A 24927-nucleotide genomic window follows, 5' to 3' on the forward strand; every position below is an offset into this window, starting at 1 on the left:
CTCTCTTCTGCAACCTCTTTCAGTATCCTGGGGTACAATCCTATCTGGTCCAGGTAATCTTATCTACCTTCAGACCTTTCAGTTTCCCAAGAACTTCCTCCCTAATAATAGCAACTGCACTCTCTTCTACCCACCTGAACTCTTGAACTTCAGGCATATTACTAGTGTATGCCAAATACTTATTCAGTTTGCCATTTCCCTGTGCCCCATTTCTACCTCTCTAGCATCATTTTCCAGCGGTCCAGTATCTACTCTTGTCTCTCTTTTGCTCTTTGTATAGCTGAAAAAGTTTTTGGTATCCTTTATTGATATTATTGGCAGCTTACCTTCATATTTCATCACCCCACCACCCCCAGCCCACCTCCATGGCTTTTTACTTGCCTTCTGTTGGTTTTTAAAAGTTTTCCAGTCCTCTCACTTCCTACTAATCTTTACTGTCTTGTTTTTATGTTGGCTTTGACTTCCATTGTCAGCCATGGTTGTGTCATCCTGCCTTTGAAATACTACTTCTGTGGGTTATATCTATCCTGCACCTTACGAATTGCTCCCAGAAGCTCCAGCCATTGCTGCTCTGCTGTCATCCCTGCTAGTGTCCCCTTCCATCAAACTTTGGCCAGCTCCTCTCTCATGCCTGTATAATTCCCATTCTCCATTGTAATACTGATGCATCCGACTTTGGTTTTGCCCTCTCGAATGGCACGGTGAATTTTATCGTATTATGATCACTGTATCCTAAGGGCTCCTTTATGTTAAGCTCCCTAATCAAATTCAGTTCATTACACAACACCCAGTCCAGCATTGCCTTTCCCCTAGTGGGCTCAACCACAAGATGCCCTAAAAGCCATCTCATAGGCATTCTACAAATTCTCTTTCTTGGTATCTGGCATCAGTCTGATTTTCCCAATCTACTTCCATATTGAAATCCAACATAACTATTGTAACATTGCCCTTTTGACAACCCTTTTCTTTCTCCTGTTCCAAGTGTAACCTTTCCCTTTTGTACAGGTCATACTTTCCCCAGAAGAGATACCAAAGATCCAGAAATCTGAAACCTTGCTGCCTGCTCCAGTTCCTCAGCCACACATTCATCTCCCAAATCATCCTTTTCTTGCCCTCGTTTGTGCATGGCGCAGGTGGCAAATCAGAGATTGCTACCCCGGCAGTCCACCTTTTCAGCTTTCTACCTAGCTCCCTAAATTCTCTCTTTTGGACCTCCTTGCTTTTCCTACCCATGTCATTCATACCACTACGTAACAAGACTTCTGGCTGCTCACCCTCCACCGTTAGAATGTCATGGACCTGATCCAAGAGGTCCCTGACCCTCGCACCTGGGAGGCAACATATTATCTGGATGTCTCTATCACATCCACAGGATCTCTGGTCTACTCCCTTAACTATGGAATTCTCTATCACCACTGCAGTCCTCTTCTTGCCCCCATGCCATAGCACTAGACTCATGTAAGAGACCTGATCACTGCAGCTCCCTCTTGTTTGGTTGGCCCCCTTAACAGTATCCAAAATGACATGCCTATTATTGAGGGGAATGGCCACAGGGATACTCTGTACCAGCTGCCTATTTCCCTTCTGTATCCTGATAATCACCCATTTACCTGCCTTCTGCAAGTTAGAGGTGACTACCTCCCTGGAGCCCTTATCTATTACCACCTCAGTTTCTGTATGAGCTGAAAGTCATGGAGTTGCAGATCCAGTTCCTTAGCATGTTCTCTGACATGCCCCAGTATAAGTCTTGCTGTCCCATTGTTGCTCTAATTAAATACAGCCATTGTGCTTGTTTTCCTTCTCTCCAGCCCACAATATTTATACCTTTACCGTTGACTCCACCCCTCTCCCCTTTGCAGTCTGGTTTACAGAACTCAAGAAATAATTAGTCTAGAGATAATTACAGAAGGCTATCTGTTAATTTTAGGGAAGCATATAATACAGCACATTCAGCTCATTGTAACTGTGTTATTTGAAACAATCTAGGATAAAAATACAAAATGTGGAAACACAACATACAATTAATCGAGCAGCGCATGGAAATAGAAATGGTGTTTCAGGTCAAAGACCCTTCAGAGCTTTGGAGCCATCCAGTTAATCTGATTCCCTGTTTCACACAATAGCCCTATAGCTGTGTTGTACCAGGCTATGTAGCATCTGTACCAGGACCACCCAAACTCAGAACAGTTATTTCCCCAAGCAGAAACATTTCTACCCACAAGTTCCCCCACTGCTTTATTTCATGCCAGTCACCTTATCTACAGACTAGCATCACTTATGGACATGCAGTCAATCTTTGTACATATAAGCTGTCTTGTGTACAGTATTTATATTTATTGTGTTTTTAATCATTATTATGTTCTTTCTTGTGTGGATTTTTTTTGTGCTGTATTGGATCCGAAAGAACAAGTTTATTTTGTTCTCCTTTATACTTGTATACAGGAAATGACATTAAAATGAATTTATAAAATTTTCTTTCAATTATTTAGTTATTTCTGCTTTGAAATGCACTTTTTCATACAGTGCATTTCATAGCAACAACCCGGAGTGCCGAAAGTGCTTCCTTGTGTTGCCTCTGGTTCCTTGCTTTTACTTTAGATCCATATCTTCCATTTATTGACCTATCTGCCACTGAAAATTTTGAATACCTTAGCAGATCTCTTAATTTTATGTGATGACTTTTTGCGCAGAAGTATAATGGTTAGAGTATTGTATTAACCAACGGATTATATTGTATTTCAGTCAACCCGCAGTGCACAGACAGCGGCGGCAGCTGCACCTGCCACAACATCTCGCATAAAGAAATTTGCCATTTACAGATGGAATCCCGATAAACCAGGAGACAAGCCTCGTATGCAAACCTATGAGATTGATCTAAATGCGTAAGTTTCAAGATATTCTACAAGATTCACATCAGAATACATTGAACATTTTTATCCCCACTGATTATTTCTATTTTAATGTGATGGGGCCCTGCTCTTATTTTGAGCTGGAATGGAGATTTTCATTGATTTTTCAGCAAGTTGGGAGAGTCATGTAGTGAGGGAAATGGAAGAAAAAGATAATCTAACATGCAAAGTTTTACCTGCTTATGTCGTCTTGGGGGTGAGTTCAATAGCTAGTGCTAAACAGATTTCTCAGGAAAAAAAACACTGGGACTTCTGAATTCATACTTGTTTACCAAAAACAAAAGTAAAATTATTCTATATTCTGCACCCAACATGTGTATTGCTACATAAGTGTTTTGTATAGCGGGGATAGAGGCACTTCTGTGTAGCTGGCCCATGTTGACCAATGTACCCCATCTATGTTTGGTAATAACGTTCTAAACCATTGTAATCCATTTACCTGTCAACTGTCTTTTAAAAGTTGTTTTTGTATCTACGTCAATCACTTCCTTTGGCAGTTGATTTCTGATTCTGTGTAGCAAACGTCTTTGTTGTTTTAATAAAAATGTTGCCCCTCAAGTTCCTGTTAAATCTTTCCCCCTCTCCTTAATTTGTTTTGTAGTTCTTGGTTCAACAGCTCTAAAGGGAAAAAGACAGAGTGCACTAACTCTATCTATGCCCCTCATGAACTTGTACACCTCTATAACATCAACTCTGTCTCCTGTGCTCTAATGAATATAGTCTTTGTTTGTCCAACCTCTCCCTATAACTTTAAGTCCTGGCAGCATCCTTTGCTTCATTCTTTCCGGTTTACTAATATCTTTCCTATAGCAGTATGACCAAAACTAAACATAATACTTCAAGTGTAACCTCACTAACATCCTGTACAACTACACTGTAAACTCTCCACTCGATGCCCTGACCTTGGAAGACCAATGTCCAAAGGCATTCTTTGCCATCCTGTGTACCTATGATTCCACTTACAGTGATCCATGGATAGTGTAGAAGGTTGCCATTGGTAACAAAAAGACATTTATAGAATACGGATTTGGGTTGCTTGAGTTTCAATCTGGAAAAGTGAAGTGATTCACTTTGGAGGTCAAACTAGAATACAGGAGTAATGGCAGGATTCATAATATTGTGGAGGAACAGTGAGATCTTGGGGTTCAAATCCATAGATCCTTCAAAGTTGCAGTGCAAGTTGATAGGGTGGTTAAGAAGGCATATGGTATGTTGGCTAAGGACTGAATCTCATTCTTCATTTAAGGGAAACACGAGGGGGTATTTCTTTACTCAGAGAGTGATAGCTGTGTGGAATGAGCTTCCTGTAGAAGTAGTAGAGGTCAGTTCAGTTGTGTCATTTAAGGTAAAATTGGATAGGTATATGGACAGGAAAGGAGTGGAGGGTTATGGGCTGAGTGCGGGTAGGTGGGACTAGGTGAGATTAAGAGTTCGGCACGGACTAGGAGGGCCAAGATGGCCTGTTTCCGTGCTGTGATTGTTATATGGTTATTTACGTTGTCCTGACTTGTAACTTTTCAGATTGAACCTAGGTTTTATGTACTTGCTGATGCTGGTTCTGACATGCACTTTAAATAGGGTTATTTACAATGACGAATATTTCAGGCTTTCACCTTGCAGATACTGATGGAATATAATTCTCATCCAGAAGATCCAAAGCACCCTGGTAGACCAGCTTTGAATTCCAAGATCCGCCCACAATCTCAACCATTTTGATAACCATCATAACATTTATATAATGAAGATTGGCTGTGGAGTTAACATGAGACTTTTTTGCACAAGAATTGTGGAGATCATTCCAACTAGTAACCATTTAGCTGCTGAGAATATGGTAACCATGAGATCTTGGGTCTTCCATCCCTCCTGCCATAGGCCCCATCTATCATATCATGCATGTCATTTTACTAGTCTATCATCTTGTCACTGGTAGAGTAACAGAACCACTAATGATTGGTAATATTTACGCAGGATATAATCTGTGCCCTTGTCTCCCTTAGTACTATTAAACAATGTTTGACATGGACGAGTACAGGTTCCTCAGCTGAGGGCAAATATAGGTTGAGCACCCCTTATCCAAAAGTTTCCAAAATTTGAATTTTTTTTTTAGCACTGACATGATCTCACAAATGGAAAATGCTAATCATTTGTCAGGGGATCCAGTTCAAAAACCACGTGTTACAACAGTTGTGTGCAGAAGAGCATCTCTGAATACACAACACATTGAATCTCGAAGTGGATGGGCTACAGCAGTAAAAGACCACACTGGTTTCCACTCCTGTATCTCAAAGTGTCCACTGAGGGTACTGCTGGTGTACACGAACCTTACCATATCAAGTTATTCCCTGTTGACTTCCTAGTATCTACGGGTCAAGTACTCCTTACCGAAGTGCTTGGTGCAGAAGTGTTTCAGATTTCTGAATATATAATGAGATAGCTTGGGATTGCCATCATTTCCAACTCAATTTATGTGCTACAAGTAAGCAGTGTCTTACACTTGTTCATCACACATTAATAGTAATAGTTTTTTATAGTTATGTACATTAATGAAAATACAAGGTGTGCAGGGTAACAAAAACAGCATCAGAATACCTAAATCAGCTGTAAAACAACAAAGGTAGCTTTTCAGTCTCTATCTACAATGTCATGTTTTGATGAAAGGGTTACAGTACACTTTTGGTATTTTACTATTTTTAAAAAAGAGGTTTTATGTAAGGTATAAAAACCAATCACCTTTATAGACTTGTTTTGGTGTTAAGATTTTCATCAGCGACAATCTTAGCAAACTCGATGCATTTCTCTGCTGCTTTGTGATAATGTAGCAGCTCTAAAAATCGTGGTGAGACCACACTTGGAGTATTCTGAAGAGTTCTGTTCACCTCATTATAGTGTAAAGGGGGTTTCTTCTTTTTTCTTTGTTACCGTGTATGTAATCAAAATGGCTTCTTTGTTTTGTTAAAGCAGGAATGCTTCTTTGTTGTGAGAGAGTGCTGGAAGCTTGTTTGGGTTAAAATTTACTGATAACGAGAATTGTATTCCTTTGTAAACCAATTGGGATTAATGTTCTTTCTTCTGAGTCTGTAAGCTATTGTTGGCGGGCTTTTGGGGAGATCGGCGCGAGAGGGTGAGAGAGAGAGAGGACATGATGCTATAAGCTGGGCGAGGAACGGACCCCAAGCGGGGGTCCGAGGCCAGGAGGTACTCTGAGGAGAGGGGATGAAGCTAGATGTGCTTGGTTGACCACTTCGGATGGTCCTGAGTTGCGAGTCGAGGAGTTCGGAGGGGATTGAATGGTGGCCAGAAGACTTCAGTAATTGAACTCCAACAGTTGTGCACGAAGTGGTTTGGACTTTGATAAGTTTGGCGCCTTTTCTTTATTTATTTTTCTTCATATATACTGTATCGTTACTAATCACTTAGTTATAGTAACCTTTATAAATTGTACTCATTTAATCGCATATGGTGTACTGTCTGGTTTTGGGCGAGGTGGGAACATCACACAGCATCCACACCAGCTGATTACCCAGTTTGGCGGGGCCGAAGGCTGCTCCCCCAGACGAGAACGAGCTGAGCAAGCCTGAGGCGACCCAGGGGGTTACAATAGGGAGGATGTAAAAGCTTTAGGAAAGTGCAAGGGAAATTTGCCAGGATGCTGCCTGGATTAGAGAGCATGTCTATGAGGAAAGATTGTGTGTGCTAGGGCTTTTCTGTTTGGAGAGAAAGAGGATGAGAGGTGACTTTGATAGAGGTGTACAAGATGATAATAGGCAAAGATGGAATGGATTGTCAGAGACCTTTTCCAGGGTGGAAACGGCTAATACAAGGGGGCAGAATTTTAAAGGTTTGGGAAGAAAGTTTAGGGGATGTTTGAGGTAGTTTTTTTTTCACAGAATGTTAGTTGCATGGAACGTGCTGCCAGGATTGGTGGTAGAGACATATATTAGCTCCTTTTAGGAGGCTTTTGGATAGGAACATGGATGAAAGAAAAATGGAAGGCTATGTGAAAGGGATGGATTAGATTGATCTTGGAGTAGGTTGAATGATTGGCGTAACATGGGCCAAGGACCTTGCTGTTCTTCTGTATGTGGAACCTTATAAAAAAGGTCTTATCAAATGACTTTAAAAAAATACTATTGAACTTCCAGTTGTAGTATCTCTTAGTCCTCGTCTGGGTTTCTATGGTTAGTTTCTTAATTGTTATTGTAAAAAGGAACAATGTTTTTTGACTGAGTTGCCTGTTTCTGTAATTTTCTTAACCACACAACTCTGTCAAATTTGCATTTCCTCATCTGCAGGCACTTGTACTTCCCGCACTTCCTTCACAATGTCCTTGATTCAGATGTTTTACCCTCAGAATTCTTCTGTTTCTCCTCTAACTCACACTTTTTTAAAATTTTGATTGAATTTGGCTCTTTGAAGTAATAGTAACCTCCTTGTCACTGTGCTGTAGTTCTTTGACTCTGTGACTCCTAATACTTTAGTTTGTTGTCAAATTTTAACTAATTACTAACTTAAGACATGATGCTTAACATAATGTACAAGTGCTTGTTGTTTCATCTTAAGTTTTAACTCTTAACCTGCTGTAACTCTACAGATGTGGTCCAATGGTACTAGATGCTCTTATCAAGATCAAGAATGAGATGGACTCTACACTAACTTTCCGCAGGTCTTGCAGAGAGGGTAAGTATGTGGCATGTGTCGGTGAGTGGGATCAGGAGAGGAAGTGAAATTAATGTGTGGCACTTCAGTATATTTCAGACTATTTTGTGTAGTGTATTAATGAATTATTAAAAGTACCTGAAATTTAGAGTGTGCATGTTCTGCAACACTGATGTAGAGTCCCATTTTTGAACACTCATTTTGGCCTAAACATAACTCCTTCAATGTTGTATAAACAATTTACTTTCCTCATAGAAAATAGGTCTTTGCTGCCAATGGCTAGGAAGCACAGACTCTAAACCTCTTCAAGACGTTATGTCCAATGGCTGTTGTTTTGTTTTTAAAAGAAAAGGGATTAATCCCTAAATCTTTTGTTGTAATCTTTTTGTTATTGAAGTGAGACGTGAGCAGACCTGAAACAAAATGCTATAGAGAGAAATTTACTCCCATTACCTCTGGTATGTAGGATAGCAATAAAGGTCCTCCATCTCTGGTGGTGTTCAGGGCTTCCTTCATTACGTCAGTTCTCAATTTTCAGTATTGTCAGTCATGCAAATCCCGGGTGGAGTCGCAGTCTCCAGATGTAGAAGGATTCTTCATTGTGGTTTCCATAACAATTTTGTTTTACCAGTCAGGGTTGTTGGCCTTGAGCTGAACCCCCAAATCTGGAGGTCTGGTGGACCACTGAGTCTGGCCTCTACCCTTTGACCTGTTTGGCATGGGTGACCCTACCAAAAGCCAAGGCGTAAGGCCCTGACTCCAGCCAGCAGCCAGCATAGCTCTGCAGGTCATTGAGGCATGCAAGCCTCCAAGCCACAATAAGCTTGTAGTTATGGCGAGAAAGACAAAAGTGTGTGTGAGAGGCAGATTGCTGCAAGTTTGTACAGTTGTGGAGGCGCCACTGCCTTTTCAGCTGATAAATGTTCCAAGCCCTGGGAAATCAGTGTTGAATTCAAAATAAATTGATATTAAATACACAGACCCTTGTTGAAAAGTTATAATTACTAACCTGCCTCTCTGGAGAGAATAATCAGTTCAAACCCAAAGCTATCTTTGTTAATCCAAATGTATCTGTAATTTGTGGTAAGCTGAAAGCTAGATTGCTTTTATTTTAGCAAATTCCGGTCTAAGATGGCATTGGTGAAACGCAGTTATGACTTGACTATAAGACTATAACAAACAAGACTATAAATTACTGTATTAATCACACACCTTTTCTCAGATATGATCATTGCAATCAATAGTCTGTAACTTCCCTTTTGGAGTTGAGCTTTTAAAACGCCTTTATGACCTGACATTTTTTTGTGGAATGTACTGAAGTCTTGGCACAGGATGGGTGTGTGTATGCGCCAGATTGAGGCGGCAGGGCCTGGGCTTGGGAGCGGAGAAGGAGCCAATGTTCGGCCATTGCTGAAGCAGACTTGGAGGTGACTCGATGCCACAGAACAGAGGCGAGGTAGAATCTAGGTGTTTGGGTCTGGGCCCGAGAGCATATTGAAATGCAGTAGCATGGAGTCTGAGAATGAGGAATGACCTGAGGTTCAGATGACTTAAGCACTGGGCCAGATTGAAATGATCAGTGTGCTGGGGTTGGAGGCAAGGGATGGGCCAATTCTGCTTGCTGCTTGGTGATGTTCACATGTTGCATGCTAAACTAGGCTGTGGCTTGCAACATGAGCTCCTGAATCTGCTGCAGTGACTCCTGGCTTTGTGGCTGTGGACTCACTTCCATGAACTTCAGTTCTGAATGTTATTTGCTTACTTTTATTGTTTGCATGATTTTTTTTCCTGCACATTGGGTGTTTGAGGATCTTTTTTAATGGGTTCGATTGGGTTTCTTTGTTTTGTGGCTGCCTCTAAGGAGACAAATTTCAAGGTTGCGTATAGTATGCATACTTCAACTAATAAATGTACTTTGAATAATTTCCTGGAGAGCAACTAAAATTCCTTCTTGGTGTTTGAGATGTAGAACTTGTTCAAATATTTCCTGTTTATAAGGCACATGCATTATGCCGATGAAATATGATCTGTAATGGTTTCTGTTTGATCTTCATATTGTTAATTTAAGGGTGACTTTTGTTTTGTAGTTTTTATTTAAGCACTATTGTACAGTGCAGGTTTGAGCTTGTTCTTTGGCGCTTTAGTTTAATAGTTCAGCAAGTATGATCAGTTTAACAAAGGTTTCTCTTCTCAGGAATTTGTGGCTCCTGTGCTATGAATATCAATGGAGGGAACACTTTGGCATGCATCTGCAAAATTGACACCAACCTCGACAAAGTATCAAAGATCTACCCCCTACCTCATATGTATGTAGTAAAGGATCTTGTTCCGGTGAGTTTTTATTCTCTACCCTTTCGCTTGCTCATTGCCTTTACAATTTCTGCATTGATTAGAAGAATTCTTAATTCTTTTCTGTGCTGCTGTCCACTGGAAGTTGGTGATTTGACGTGGATAGTCTCCAGCCAGTTTCAAGTAGTATGCTAACAGTCAGTAGTACTATTTAATTATTTAATAGTACCATGAAACTAGAACAGGAATCCATTTTGTTGCTCTCCCCCGAAGTGATTATCCTAATCATTTTATTAAAGCTAAAATTACTTAATTCTAAATTACTTGTTGCACATGACCGTTTTATTTCATGGCTTCCAATATTTGTTTTTGGTTTTACTTTCTTCAAACACTTTCCAACATGATCTGTTTTACTCTGAAATATAGTTATACAGGGGGTGATCTGATAAGTTCGTGGCCTAAGGTAGAAGGAGTCAATTTTAGAAAACCTAGCACATTTATTTTTCCTACAATTACACTCTTAGTCCAGCGGTCGTGGAACATACTGATCATTTCCTTGTAGAAATTGGCGTCTTGGACCTCCAGAAGTGGTCCACAACAGGGGTGATTCATAAGTTCATGGCCTAAGGTAGAAGGAGATGAGTTATTTACTTCAAACTTTCTGCATGATCACTCAGAGTTGAACTGCACGTGCATGTAATGAGAGCTGTATAACTCATCTCCTTCTACCCTAGGCCATGAACTTCTCAATCACCCTTGCTGTGGACCACTCCTGGAGGTCCAAGACGCCAGCTTCTACAAAGAAGGATCCGTATGCTCCACGACTGCTAGACTAAGTGTGTAAATGTAGGAGGGGACTGTGATGAAAAATAAATGCACTAGGTTTTCTAAAAGCGATTCCTCCTACCCTGGGCCACAAACTTATCAATCACCCCTCATATATTTTAAAGGTCATTTAGTTCTACTGCATCATCCAGCAACGTAGTCTGGAATAATGGTCTTAAGTTTATGTACTGAAATGATTTCCGCTTTGCTGTCAATATATTGTTTTGCCAATTATATTCAGATTGCCTTTGATGGTCTTCTCTTTTCCTCTAGGACCTCAGTAACTTCTACGCTCAGTACAAGTCAATAAAACCTTACCTGCAGAAGAAGGATGAATCTCAGGCAGGCAAGGACCAGTACCTGCAGTCAATTGAAGACAGACAAAAACTGGTAAGGCAGCAAAAGGGTGCATGCAAGAAGATTATATTCTTTCACTAGTCACAACCAGCAGATTTCTTTCTTTGCCCAGATTCAAGGTTTTGTTTTTGGTGAAAGTCAATATCCTCAATTCAATGCACTGTATTTATCTGAAATGTAAAAAATTAAATATTCTCACTCATCAAACAAACTGAGTCAAATCTATGAAGATCACAACTTCATTCTAATCCAGAGTCAGTCAGGAATCCCAATTGGGTTTAATATCACTGGCATGTGTTGTGAAATCTGGTTTGTATCAGCAGTGCATAATAATAAGAAACTGTAAATTATAATAAGAAATGTATTTTTAAAAAGTAAATTAGTAGTGCAAACAGGGCAAAAAAAAGTTGAGGTAGCGTACATGGGTTAATCTGATGGTGGAAAGGAAGAAGCTGTTCCTAAAGCATTGAATGTGTGTCCTCCTGAACCTTCTTGATGGTAGAAATGAGAAGAGGGCACATCCTGGGTGACGGGAGTCCTGAATGATGGGTGATAAATAGTCTTTCAGGAAAACTATTCATTTAGAAATACACAGCCTTGCTTCACTGAGGTTATTTTTTTTTGTACCAGTCTCTATCAGACCTGATTGAAACAGGCAAAAGTTGGGGATAGTTTGCAGGGCCAGCATTTATTACTTATCCTGGAATTAAACAATTTTCTTTATTTCACAGCTCTTACTGCAATGATTAATCTGAAGGAGCTGTTAGGTACTCGCTCATTTTGCTTCTCTAAGTAGAGGCGGATTTAGTAAGAGCCTTTTGAAGACATTTAACAAATTGTTGCATTACATGGTATTATGGGGGTGATGCAGAAAGTGTAAGTTTGTTTTTTGTTTAAGTGGTGTGGGCTTTTTATGCTGAGTGAGCCAACATGTATTTGCCCATCCCAAACTGCCCATTAGCAGCCTTCTTGAACTGCTGCTGTCCTTGAGTGGGGACTGTTGTTACAAAAGGAGTTATGGGATTTTGGCCTAGCAGTGATGAAGGAGCTTTGATATATTTTCAAGTTGGGGTGCTGTGTGGTTTGGAAGGCAGCTTAGTGCTGCCAGTTCTCGCGTATTCCCACTTACAAATTTGTGGTATTACTTATATCATTGATGATTTAGCTAAAGATTGTTTTAGCTAAGAAACTGCAAAAATCCCATTTCCAGAACTGGGGTAGGTTTTAACAATCATAACTATTTCCTTTGTCAGCCAGCTGCAAGATTTGTCTCTTGAAACCCATTCATCTTAAATTTCTGTGATTTGATATTCCACTTGGTCAAATAATATCCAAAGTTATGGAACTTGTAATTTACTCTTGGAATTGAGATAAAGATTGATACCCAAAGTGAAACCCAAATTGAGAATCTGTGAGCAGATTCGTGAGAAAATATTTAATAGCATTGATAGAAAATCACTTACGCTTTCCACTAAATAACTGATAGACAAGGGTAGTAACCAGATTTTATGTATCCTGCCTTTTTTGAGCAGGAGGAACTGGGGTGTTTTTCACTTTATCAGGTAGATTTTTTTTTTGTCTTCAGCGTGCTTCAGTAGCTTTGGAGTTCTGTAGTGCCAGTTTTAAGCACTGTACCCAAGCTGTTATTAGGAATGCTTAGCTGTTCACATCACATGTCTGAAGATTAATATCACTGATGATAGGACATTGGAGGTCTGGATAAGCCATCCACTCAGAGCCTACTGGCCTTGCTTTGTGTGTTTGGCTGTTATGGTGGTAAATTCATAAAGCCTCCCACACATGTCAGATTAACATTAACTAGCGAGGTGCCTCAGGGATCTGTTTTGGGCCTAATGTTGTTTGTAATATACATAAATGATCTGGATGATGGGGTGGTAAATTGGATTAGTAAGTATGCCGATGATACTAAGGTAGGAGGTGTTATGGATAATGAGGTGGGTTTTCAAAGCTTGCAGGGAGATTTATGCCGGTTAGAAGAATGGGCTGAACGTTGGCAGATGGAGTTTAATGCTGAGAAGTGTGAGGTTCTACATTTTGGCAGGAATAATCCAAATAGAACATACAGGGTAAATGGTAGGGCATTGAGGAATGCAGAGGAACAGAGAAATCTAGGAATAACAGTGCATAGTTCCCTGAAGGTGGAGTCTCATGTAGATAGGGTGGTGAAGAAGGCTTCTGGAACGCTGGCCTTTATAAATCAAAGCATTGAGTACAGAAGTTGGAATGTAATGTTAAAATTGTACAAGGCATTGGCAAGGCCGAATTTAGAATATTGTGTGCAGTTCTGGTCGCCGAATTATAGGAAAGATATCAATAAATTAGAGAGAGTGCAGAGACGATTTACTAGAATGTTACCTGGGTTTCAGCACTTAAGTTACAGAGAAAGGTTGAACAAGTTAGGTCTCTATTCATTGGAGCGTAGAAGGTTGAGGGGGAATTTGATCGAGGTATTTAAAATTTTGAGAGGGATAGAGTTGACGTGAATAGGCTGTTTCCATTGAGAGTAGGGGAGATTCAAACGAGAGGACATGATTTGAGAGTTAGGGGGCAGAAGTTTAATAGACAATAGACAATAGGTGCAGAAGTAGACCATTTGGCCCCTTGAGTCTGCACCGCCATTCTGAGATCATGGCTGATCATTCACTATCAATACCCAGTCCCTGCCTTGTCCCCATATCCCTTGATTCCCCTATCCATCAGATATCTATCTAGCTCCTTCTTGAAAGCATCCAGAGAATTGGCCTCCACCGTCTTCTGAGGCAGTGCATTCCACACCTCCACAACTCTCTGGGAGAAGAAGTTTTTCCTCGACTCTGTTTTAAATAACTGACCTCTTATTCTCAATCCATGCCCTCTGGTACTGGACTCTCCCAACATCTGGAACATATTTCCTGCCTCAATCCTATCAAATCCTTTAATTATCTTAAACGTTTCAATCAGATCCCCTCTCAATCTCCTCAATTCCAGCGTGTACAAGCCCAATCTCTCCAATCTCTCTGCGTAAGACAGCCCTGCCATCCCAGGAATCAACCTAGTGAATCTACGCTGCACTTCCTCAATTGCCAGAATGTCCTTCCTTAAACCTGGAGACCAAAACTGTACACAATATTCCAGGTGTGGTCTTACCAGGGCCCTGTACAAATGCAAAAGGACATCCTTGCTCTTGTACTCAATTCCCCTTGTAATAAAGGCCAACATTCCATTTGCCCTCTTCATTGCCTGTTGCACTTGCTCATTCACCTTCATTGACTGATGAACTAGGACTCCTAGGTCTCTTTGCATTTCTCCCTTACCTAACTACACCGTTCAGACAATACTCTGCCCTCTTGTTCCTGCTTCCAAAGTGGATAACTTCACGTTTATTCACACTGAATGACATCTGCCAAGTATCTGCCCACTCACCCAGCCTATCCAAGTCTCCCTGTATTCTCCTAACGTCCTCTTCGCATGTCACACTGCCACCCAGTTTAGTATCGTCATCAAACTTGCTGATATAGTTTTCAATGCCCTCCTCTAAATCGTTGACATAAATCGTAAAGAGCTGTGATCCCAGTACAGAGCCCTGTGGTACCCCACTAGTCACCTCCAGCCAGTCCGAGAAACACCCATTCACTGCTACCCTTTGCTTTCTATCTGCCAACCAGTTTTCTATCCATGTTGAAATCCTGCCCCCAATGCCATGAGCTCTGATTTTACTCACCAAGCTCCTATGTGGCACCTTATCGAATGCCTTCTGAAAATCTAGGTACACAACATCCACTGGCTTACCCTCGTCTAACATCCTTGTTACACCCTCAAAAAAACTCCAACAGATTAGTCAAGCATGATTTGCCCTTGGTAAATCCATGCTGGCTCAGCCTAATCGTATTACTGCCATCAAGATATGCCACTATTTCGTCCTTAATAATGGACTCAAGCATCTTCCCCATGACTGACGTTAGGCTAACAGGGCGATAGTTCTCCATTTTCTCCTTCCCTCCCTTCTTGAAAAATGGGATAACATTAGCCACTCTCCAATCTTCAGGAACTGATCCTGAATCTAAGGAACATTGGAAAATGATTACCAATGCATCCGCAATTTCCTGAGCCACCTCTTTTAGAACCCTCAGATGCAGACCATCTGGACCCGGGGATTTATTAGCCTTCAGTCCTATCAGTCTACTCATCACAGTTTTTTTCCTAATGTCAATCTGTTTCAATTCCACTGATATCTTATGACCCTGGCCCATCCACACATCTGGGAGATTGCTTGTGTCCTCCCTGGTGAAGACAGATCTAAAGTACGCATTGAATTCTGTTGCCATTTCCCTGTTTCCCATAACAATTTCTCCCAATTCATTTTTCAAGGGGCCAACATTGTTCTTAACTATCTTCTTTCTCTTCACATAGCTAAAAAAGCTTTTGCTATCCCCTTTTATATACCTGATTTTTCTCTCCGTATTGCTTTTTTAGTTAAGATCTGCTGTTCCTTAAAACTTTCTCAATCATCTGTATTCCCACTCATCTTAGCCCTGTCATACTTCTTTTTCTTTAATGCTATACAATCTCTGACTTCTTTTGTCAACTACTGTGGCCCCTTCCCCCTCTTTGAATCCTTCCTTCTCATTGGATTGAACTGCTTTTGCATCTTTTGTATTATCCCCAAGAATATCTGCCACTGCTGATCTACTGTCTTTCCTGCCAGGGCATCCGCCCATTTAACTTTGGCCAGCTCTTCCCTCATGGCTCCGTAGTCTCCTTTATTTAATTGCAACACTGACACCTCTGATCTGCCCTTATCCCTCTCAAATTGTAGATAAAAACTTATCATGTTATGATCACTACTTCCTAATGGCTCCTTTACTTCAAGATCACTTATCAATTCCTGTTCATTACACATCACCAAGTCCAAAATAGCCTCGTTCCTGGTTGGCTCAAGCACAAGCTGTTCCAAAAATACATCCCCTAGACACTCCACAAACTCCCTATCCTGGGGTCCAGCACCTACCTGATTCTCCCAGTTCACCTGCATGTTGAAATCTCCCATAACGACTGCATTACCTTTAGCACATGCCAATGTTAACTCCCTAATCAACTTGTACCCAATATCCACGCTACTGTTTGGGGGCCTGTACACAACACCCATTAGGGTCTTTTTACCCTTACTGTTCCTCAGCTCAATCCACACACTCTACTTCCCCTGTTCCTAAGTCACCCCTTGCTAAGGACTGAATCTCATTCTTCATTTAAGGGAAACACGAGGGGGTATTTCTTTACTCAGAGAGTGATAGCTGTGTGGAATGAGCTTCCTGTAGAAGTAGTAGAAGTCAGTTCAGTTGTGTCATTTAAGGTAAAATTGGATAGGTATATGGACAGGAAAGGAGTGGAGGGTTATGGGCTGAGTGCGGGTAGGTGGGACTAGGTGAGATTAAGAGTTCGGCACGGACTAGGAGGGCCAAGATGGCCTGTTTCCGTGCTGTGATTGTTATATGGTTATTTACGTTGTCCTGACTTGTAACTTTTCAGATTGAACCTAGGTTTTATGTACTTGCTGATGCTGGTTCTGACATGCACTTTAAATAGGGTTATTTACAGTGATGAATATTTCAGGCTTTCACCTTGCAGATACTTATGGAATATAATTCTCATCCAGAAGATCCAAAGCACCCTGGTAGACCAGCTTTGAATTCCAAGATCCGCCCACAATCTCAACCATTTTGATAACCATCATAACATTTATATAATGAAGATTGGCCGTGGAGTTAACATGAGACTTTTTTGCACAAGAATTGTGAAGATCATTCCAACTAGTAACCATTTAGCTGCTGAGAATATGGTAACCATGAGATCTTGGGTCTGCCATCCCTCCTGCCATAGGCCCCATCTATCATATCATGCATGTCATTTTACTAGTCTATCATCTTGTCACTGGTAGAGTAACAGAACCACTAATGATTGATAATATTTACGCAGGATATAATCTGTGCCCTTGTCTCCCTTAGTACTATTAAACAATGTTTGACATGGACGAGTACAGGTTCCTCAGCTGAGGGCAAATATAGGTTGAGCACCCCTTATCCAAAAGTTTCCAAAATTTGAATTTTTTTTTTTAGCGCTGACATGATCTCACAAATGGAAAATGCTAATCACAAAGCAGCAGAGAAATGCATCGAGTTTGCTAAGATTGTCGCTGATGAAAATCTTAACACCAAAACAAGTCTATAAAGATGATTGGTTTTTATACCTTACATAAAACCTCTTTTTTAAAAATAGTAAAATACCAAAAGTGTACTGTAACCCTTTCATCAAAACATGACATTGTAGATGGAGACTGAAAAGCTACCTTTGTTGTTTTACAGCTGATTTAGGTATTCTGATGCTGTTTTTGTTACCCTGCACACCTTGTATTTTCATTAATGTACATAACTATAAAAAACTATTACTATTAATGTGTGATGAACAAGTGTAAGACACTGCTTACTTGTAGCACATAAATTGAGTTGGAAATGATGGCAATCCCAAGCTATCTCATTATATATTCAGAAATCTGAAACACTTCTGCACCAAGCACTTCGGTAAGGAGTACTTGTCCCGTAGATACTAGGAAGTCAACAGGGAATAACTTGATATGGTAAGGTTCGTGTACACCAGCAGTACCCTCAGTGGACACTTTGAGATACAGGAGTGGAAACCAGTGTGGTCTTTTACTGCTGTAGCCCATCCACTTCGAGATTCAATGTGTTGTGTATTCAGAGATGCTCTTCTGCACACAACTGTTGTAACACGTGGTTATTTGAGTTACTGTCGCCTTCCTGTCAGCTTGAACCACTCTGGCCATTCTCCTCTGACCTCTCTCATTAACAAGGTGATTTTGCCCACAAAACTGCTGCTCACTGAATGTCTTATTGTGTTTTCCATTCTCTGTAAACGCTAGAATCTATTATGCACGAAAACCCCAGGAAATCAGCAATTTCAGACAAACTTCTGACAACAATAATCATTACATGGTCTTAGTTAGATCACATTTCTTCCCCATTCTGCCGTTTGTTCTGAATCTTGACCAAATCTGTGTACTTTTATACATTGAGTTGCTGCCACGATTGGCTAAGATATTTGCATTAATGAGGTCTACCTAATAAAGTGGCCACTGAGTGTATTTTGCTCCTGGTCGAACAATGGTGCTGAAGGGATCCAGGTTCTTTGAACATACCCGTGTCAGACTATTGTGCAGTTTCAGTGGTTTGAGGGGTATTGACTAGGTGTGTCATTCATTTTCAGTGAGAACAGTGATTCGGTCAATGTTGGTCAATATGGTTTTTATTGCTTTTATTGTGATACTGATACAACTAAATGTCTTGCAGGTTCATTTCAGAGACAATTCAGAGTGAACCCAATTGAAAACTTCAGTATGTAAACGGAGTTGAAAGCAGGATAGAATTACCAAATAGTGAATTCTGAAACTTGCCAGTTACAAGCTTTGATAATATTCTTCATGATACAATATTCTGAAACTTTGCCATTAAAAACTAGAAAATACTTTACTTTGCTACTTGATTATATATTATTATTTACTGTTTGATTAGTTACCCGGTTACTCCATCTTTGACAGAAATCCTTGTGTTGCACTAGTTGATCTCACTGATTTAACAGGACAGTTTATAAACTAGTTGCTGCTGCACTGCTGACGAGTTGTTTCCAAGACTTGGTTCTCTCATTGCAGCCACAATCCTCTACTTAGAAGATGTGTGATAAATTGCCTTAGCGTTCAGAATGTTGCCATTTGCATTACTTTGAGCTGTATTAAAAAAAATAGCTTTTTTCTTTAACCTGCCTGTGGTGCATCTTCAATATTCTGTATTTTACACTATATTTTTATCGTGAAGTAAAATTGGCTTGTTCTCTCTGTCAGGATGGTCTATATGAGTGTATCCTTTGTGCCTGTTGCAGTACCAGCTGCCCTAGTTATTGGTGGAATGGAGATAAGTACTTGGGTCCTGCAGTACTAATGCAGGTAAATCTATATTTACTGCTTAATGGAAACAAACATACACTTTGAATGTTCTTTAGTGAGTATTGAGGTCTGATATTCTTAGTTTGTCTGTCTAAAATTTTGGATTTTAAATCAAATTAAGATATAAGAAATAGGACTATGACATATCTAGGTAAGCCTCTGCCATCTCAATATCACAACTGACTTTGTGCCTTTCTCCAATCGCCATAAATATTGCTCCCTTTCTCAGCCTTAAAGTTGACCACAAAATTATCTCTACATCAAGACTGTGAATGAGGAAAGATTGATAACCTTAAGTAAATATTTTTCTCCCTATTTGAAAGGCTGACTCTTTGGGCTAATACAGTGCCCCTTAGCTCTAGGCTTCCCAGCTACATGGAACAATCTCTTGCTATTTGTGCATTCTTACGAGATAACCTCGCACACTTTTCAATGCCTGTGAGCGTAGCACAACCCTTATTTCTGTAATCAATCAAGTGAAATTATACTGCTGTAACTTCCAGATATTTCTCTTGCTGTAGAGATCAAACCCCTCACACCTTGTTGTTACTGTAGTCACTTGATTTTAGGGCATTTGACAATATTCTGCACCATCATTGAGCCTTTTGTTTGTGTTTCTGTTTCAGGCATATCGATGGATGATTGACTCCAGGGATGATTTCACAGAGGAACGCCTAGCTCAGCTACAAGATCCTTTCTCCCTCTATCGTTGCCACACTATAATGAATTGCACAAGGACCTGTCCAAAGGTATATAATTATGCAACCACAAGCTAGGTAGTTTGGATGACTAGACATCACTGCAGATGTTTGGAATATAATAAAGAATTTCTTAATTTGATTTTTTAAATTTGGAGATCGAGCATCGTAACAGGTCCTTCCAGTTTCACCCCATGTGGCAAATCAACCTACCAACCTGTACATTTTTTGGAATGAAGAGGAAGTCCACGCAGTCATGGGGAGAATGTGCAAACTCCTTACAGACAGTGGTGGGAATTGAACCGGGCTTGCAGTTTGCTAGCTCCTATGCTGTCCATTATTTCTTCAGAAACAATTTGGTATCTAAAGTTAAATTTTAATTCTATGCTCTAACACATTTTTGAGGGGTTTTTTTTGGAAGAAAGGCACAGTCTGAGATCTAGATTACTGGCAGAGTAAAGAATGTGGGTGTGAAGTGCCAAATTCTGTAACATTTGAAAGTGTTGGGGTTGGATGTAATGAGAATGTTAATCAAATTGATATCAGGACTGTAATCCAGCTGAGGTCTACAAGCACATGACTGTTACATTTCAGTATAAATAACACAAGTTTGAAGGTACTTAAGAAGTTCATGGAATCAGCCAGAGTTGATTTTAAATTAAATTAACAGCATGGATGAGAGTTCAAGCAACTTTGGAAGATGAGTTGAATGATTAAGATGCAATAAGTTGCTAAGAAGGAACACAGTTCACACTAAGATGTACATATTATTCCAAAATTATGAGCAAACCTTAATTATCAGAATTTAGAAAGCAAAAAAAAAGCTACTGATTTGAAATGGAAAATGTTTGAAATACTCAAGTTTGGCAGCTTCTAATAAGAGAAAATTAATTGATATTTCAGCTAGATAATATTTCATCAGAACTATACATGGTATTTAAGTATAGATTCTTGGAAGAAAGAAATCTATGGTTGTATTCCATTAGAAAAAATTACTTATAATTTAAGAGATAAATATGAAACATTTTTGAAAATTTGGAGCCCTTATTTACAAAAGACAGGATTAAATATATAGATGCTTTTAAGATGAAACAATTGGTTACTAGGGGAAAGAAATAAATATACATATTAAAATTATTACGAACTCCATGGAGCATGTGGAGATCTTCCAACCACCAGGCATTCTTTCTTTCTTTCTTTCTTTCTTTCTTTCTTTCTTTCTTTTTTTTTTTCTAAGGGGTAGTTAGGGGGGAGGGGTTAAGGGGAGGGGGTATGGGTTATATACATTGTTTTTTTCATACTTTGTAATCATTTAAAAATGCAATAAAAAATTATTTTAAAAAAAAAATAATATATCCAGTTAATAAATTGACAAAGATGATTAAAAAAAAAAAAAAAAAAGAACTATACATGGTTAGAAACCAAGCCTATTTTAACTTGTAGAAAAAAAACACAAAAGAAATGACAGTTATCAGAGGGAGACTGAGAATAATTGAATGATGGATAAAGGATTGTTAGTTACATCTGATCTGGTGGAGATAATAAAAGGGACATTTTCAGTTTTTAACAGGAAGGTAGGTTTGTCTTTACCACCTTTTGTACACATTGATTCCCTTATAACTTCATTATGAAACATGAACTTTTTATTTGAGTTGAATAAATGCTTCTTTCCTTTCAGGGTCTGAATCCTGGCCTAGCAATTGCTGAGATAAAGAAGATGATGGCATCATATAAAGCAAAAGCTTCAGCAGCATAGGAAAGTGTATGTGAAGTTATCTATATGCTGTAATTATTTGTAAATCTGAAGTGTCAAATAAATCAATAGTGATTTTAACAGTAGGTGATAATTGCTTATCTATAAACTCTCCATTAGATTTAGACATTAAACTTCCACCTTTCCTAGTTTTCGTTGTGTTAAACCATTGCTAGTGAAATTACATGATCTCAATCAAAGTATGGTTAGAGATTTGCACAAGTGTAGGTTGTTCAATATACTGTACACACAGCAGTGAAAGTGGGCAATGGCTATTTTAGGAATTTGCAGTGATGGGATGAAAAGCATGCAAGTGTGCAGTTGTGATTTTCAATGACATAGCTGAAGCACAGAAATAAAATCTTTATATGCTCTACAGTCAAACATTTCCATGACATTTTGTAAAAGTGGCACAGCAAAATGTAACAGCACTTGTTCTGTAAACTATACATAATGTCCATGTTATAAAAATCAATACAAAATTAGATTTACAATTTAAAAATATTCTACACAAATTAGCCTAGATAAAATATGAAGGAAGTAGATAAAAACTGTTCTCAAAAAAGTATGTCTTAAAATCAGACACTTGCGCATGCCATCCGGTCCTAACTGGGCTGCATTAAAAAGGACAAATTAACACACACATACCAGATTTGAAAGAACACAAGGTGCTGAAGGAACTTTGCAAGTCAGGTAGCAGCTATGGAGGGAGATAAATAGTTGTCATTTTGGGCTGTGACCCTTTATCAAGACTGAAGGGTCTTAGACTGAAATGTTAACTGTTTATTGCCCACCACTGAAACTGCTGACTTACTGAATTTCTCCAGCATTGTATATTTCTCAAGCTTTCCCCAGTATATGAAGAATCTCATGTTCAAATTTGGAATTAACTGATCCAATTTTTTTCAATCAAATAGTCAATTCTCTTATGAATACACTAGCGAGGAAAGGAAGAAACCAAACTGCTCTTCTGCTTCATAAAGAATTGCAACTTCCAGCAATCACAATCAATTTCATGGAAAAGGAATTTTTAAATTCATGGATGATGATTGAAAAATGAATTATGGCAATCGCTCATATCTTGGCAAATTGAAACATAAAATATAAATTTCAGCTTTATTTGGACCAATTTGCAGCAATTATAAGCACAGCTTAAGGCTGTTTTCAGCACTATACACTTTCTCTAAGCAAAAAGCACATTGCTTTTTGCAGAAGGCATTGTTCATCCTCAGAGATCAGGAACCAAATATTAGCCAGACCAAGGTTCAATCTCTGGCAATGGTGGTAAACATAATTGGCCTTAGTAAACTGGGCTATAAGAGGAAAAATATTACACATTGTTCCAATTCATTTAAAAGTGCACAATGGATTAAGTAGACAAAAGCCAGGTTAAAATGCGATCCAGCCTGCTTTCTTCTGTGGATCCATAAACATAGCCTCATTTAACTGTTCAGCACAAGGGCTACCAGCACCCATGGAAATAAAGTTATAGGTAAAAGGAATTATCTTCCTAAACCCTTTAAAACATGCAAAGACAAATTGATGAAATCCCAGACTGATCTAGACCTAGATTCATCAATGTAACTTTGCTGATTTTCAAAAGACAATAAAAAGTGTTCACTGCTTCTCCTCCTCTCTCTCTCATCTGCCTATCTACATATACGCACATACATTGATCCCAAGTTAAAGTTCTCTACCAGGCTTCAATTAAAAAATCTTTGGAAAATATAGTGTTCAATAAATAATAATATGTTACTAGAAAAAACGTTAAGAATTTCCTCCAACCAGGAAACCAAGAATGATTTTCTTCAGTAACAGAACATTTGATTTCATTGACAACAAACTCATGTATAAGTTGGCAGAGTATACCTTAATCTTATGCAAAAGGAGACATGGTAATGGTCAAAGGGCAAATTCTAATCTGCTTATAACTTTACAAATATTGTCCCCAAGTTTTTTTTGGGGGGATGGGGAGTTTGTGGTGAAGATTTATATCCAGCTGCATATTCTTGCATCATTGGATGCACATGCAAAGTTCTTAGCATCCCTGGTGGATTTCAGGTAGTATATTTTTGGTTTTAAAACTGGCCTTTATCCCGTTGCCCATTTCCATGCAGGTGTCATTCAAGATCAATGATATTCCTTGATTCAGCATATATAATTTCATTAAGAGGAGGCCATGCTAAATTGTAGCAAAGTTCTTTCTCAAGCTTTTTATACAACTTTTTGGATGATTTCTTCTTGCACAATGGCCTTTTGCACATGTTAAGAAATCCATTATCTATAGCCATCTGAAAAAGTAGAAAAAGGATACAGATAAATGATAGGATCTGTAGTTGGGATTTGTACTCATCTTCAATCGATCATTAACTGGCTCAAAAAAGATAGCTATAGAGTGTACCAACAATAGTGCAATATGCAACTATTAGTAATGATCTACCCTCAGTTACTATCTGCAGAAAAAGTATGCACATAAAAGGACTAGCTATATCCCCAAGAAGAGTGGAGTGGGCTCGAGTTGTCTTGGTCAGATGAAAAATATGATGACTTATTAGACACCTAGAAGTGTGTAGTTTACTGAAAGCAGCGTCACAGGGAGATAGGGTGGTGAAGGTGTTTGGCATGCTGGTCTTCATTAGTAAGGGCAATGAGTATAGTTAAGTTGCAGTTACATAAGATATTGGTGAGGCCACACTTGGGAATATTGTGTGCAGTTTGGTCACTTATTTAGAAAGAGTGCAAAAAAGATTTACCAGTACTTGGGGGCCTAAGTTAAAAGCAGAGGTTACATAGACTAGGACTTTATTCCCTGGAGTGCAAGAGATTGGTGACCGGATAGAGGTATGCAAAAGCTTGAGGGGCACAGACAGGGTGAAAGCACAGTCTTTTTCCAGTGAGGAGATGCTATAAATAAGAGGGCATATGCTGAAGATAAAGGAGTGCGATATTTACAAGTGACACCAGGGCAGCTTCTTGACACAAAGGGTGGCATGTACTTGGAACAAGCTTCCAGAAATGGTGGTGTATGTTGCTAAAGCAGAAGAATGAGAGGTTGTATCTTCTGCAGGTTATATTCAGCTAAGATTTCTCAACTTCTATCTAGACTCAACAAAAATGGGGCTAAAATGTGAAGCATTTTGAGTTATTTCTTACCTCAAATAGAAAGGAGAGGAAGAATTGCAATGCCGCCAACCCCAGCAACAGCAATTTAAATTTTATATCACTGATGAACATCAGTTGCAGAATTTTTCGGATGAACTGAAGTGGGTAAACTGTCAAAAGTATCATTATTGTGTAGAGCACAACCAATGCAATCAGGAACAGTACTGAAAAAGAAACAGAATCCAGTCAAACATCCTTTGAAAACAGCACTCTGTACTTCCAAAGACTACAGCAATTGAAATACAATCATTTTAGCTGGTGTGAATG

General features: G+C 39.3%; 2 protein-coding genes across 3 annotated transcripts in view; one reads left to right on the forward strand and one right to left on the reverse strand.

Annotated features, from left to right (window-relative positions):
• sdhb (succinate dehydrogenase complex, subunit B, iron sulfur (Ip)) overlaps window positions 1–21579 on the forward strand; it is a 29158-nt gene extending 7579 nt beyond the window's left edge. The window contains exons 2-8 of the mRNA XM_059951901.1: window positions 2743–2882; window positions 7501–7586; window positions 9760–9896; window positions 10953–11069; window positions 18946–19047; window positions 19674–19796; window positions 21424–21579. Coding sequence (XP_059807884.1) covers window positions 2743–2882; window positions 7501–7586; window positions 9760–9896; window positions 10953–11069; window positions 18946–19047; window positions 19674–19796; window positions 21424–21501 — 783 coding nt within the window. The 3' untranslated portion in view covers window positions 21502–21579. The remainder of the gene's footprint in view (window positions 1–2742; window positions 2883–7500; window positions 7587–9759; window positions 9897–10952; window positions 11070–18945; window positions 19048–19673; window positions 19797–21423) is intronic.
• A 267-nt stretch (window positions 21580–21846) lies between these two features.
• Window positions 21847–24927, reverse strand: part of atp13a2 (ATPase cation transporting 13A2) — a 144089-nt gene continuing 141008 nt past the window's right edge. For both annotated transcript variants that reach the window (XM_059951899.1, XM_059951900.1), the window contains 2 exons: window positions 24652–24824; window positions 21847–23789 (listed from right to left, as the gene is read on the reverse strand). In XM_059951899.1, the coding sequence (XP_059807882.1) occupies window positions 23619–23789; window positions 24652–24824 (344 nt within the window). In that variant the 3' untranslated portion in view covers window positions 21847–23618. The remainder of the gene's footprint in view (window positions 23790–24651; window positions 24825–24927) is intronic.

This window comes from Hypanus sabinus, chromosome 27, assembly GCF_030144855.1.
Source record: "Hypanus sabinus isolate sHypSab1 chromosome 27, sHypSab1.hap1, whole genome shotgun sequence".
Lineage (NCBI taxonomy): Eukaryota > Metazoa > Chordata > Chondrichthyes > Myliobatiformes > Dasyatidae > Hypanus > Hypanus sabinus.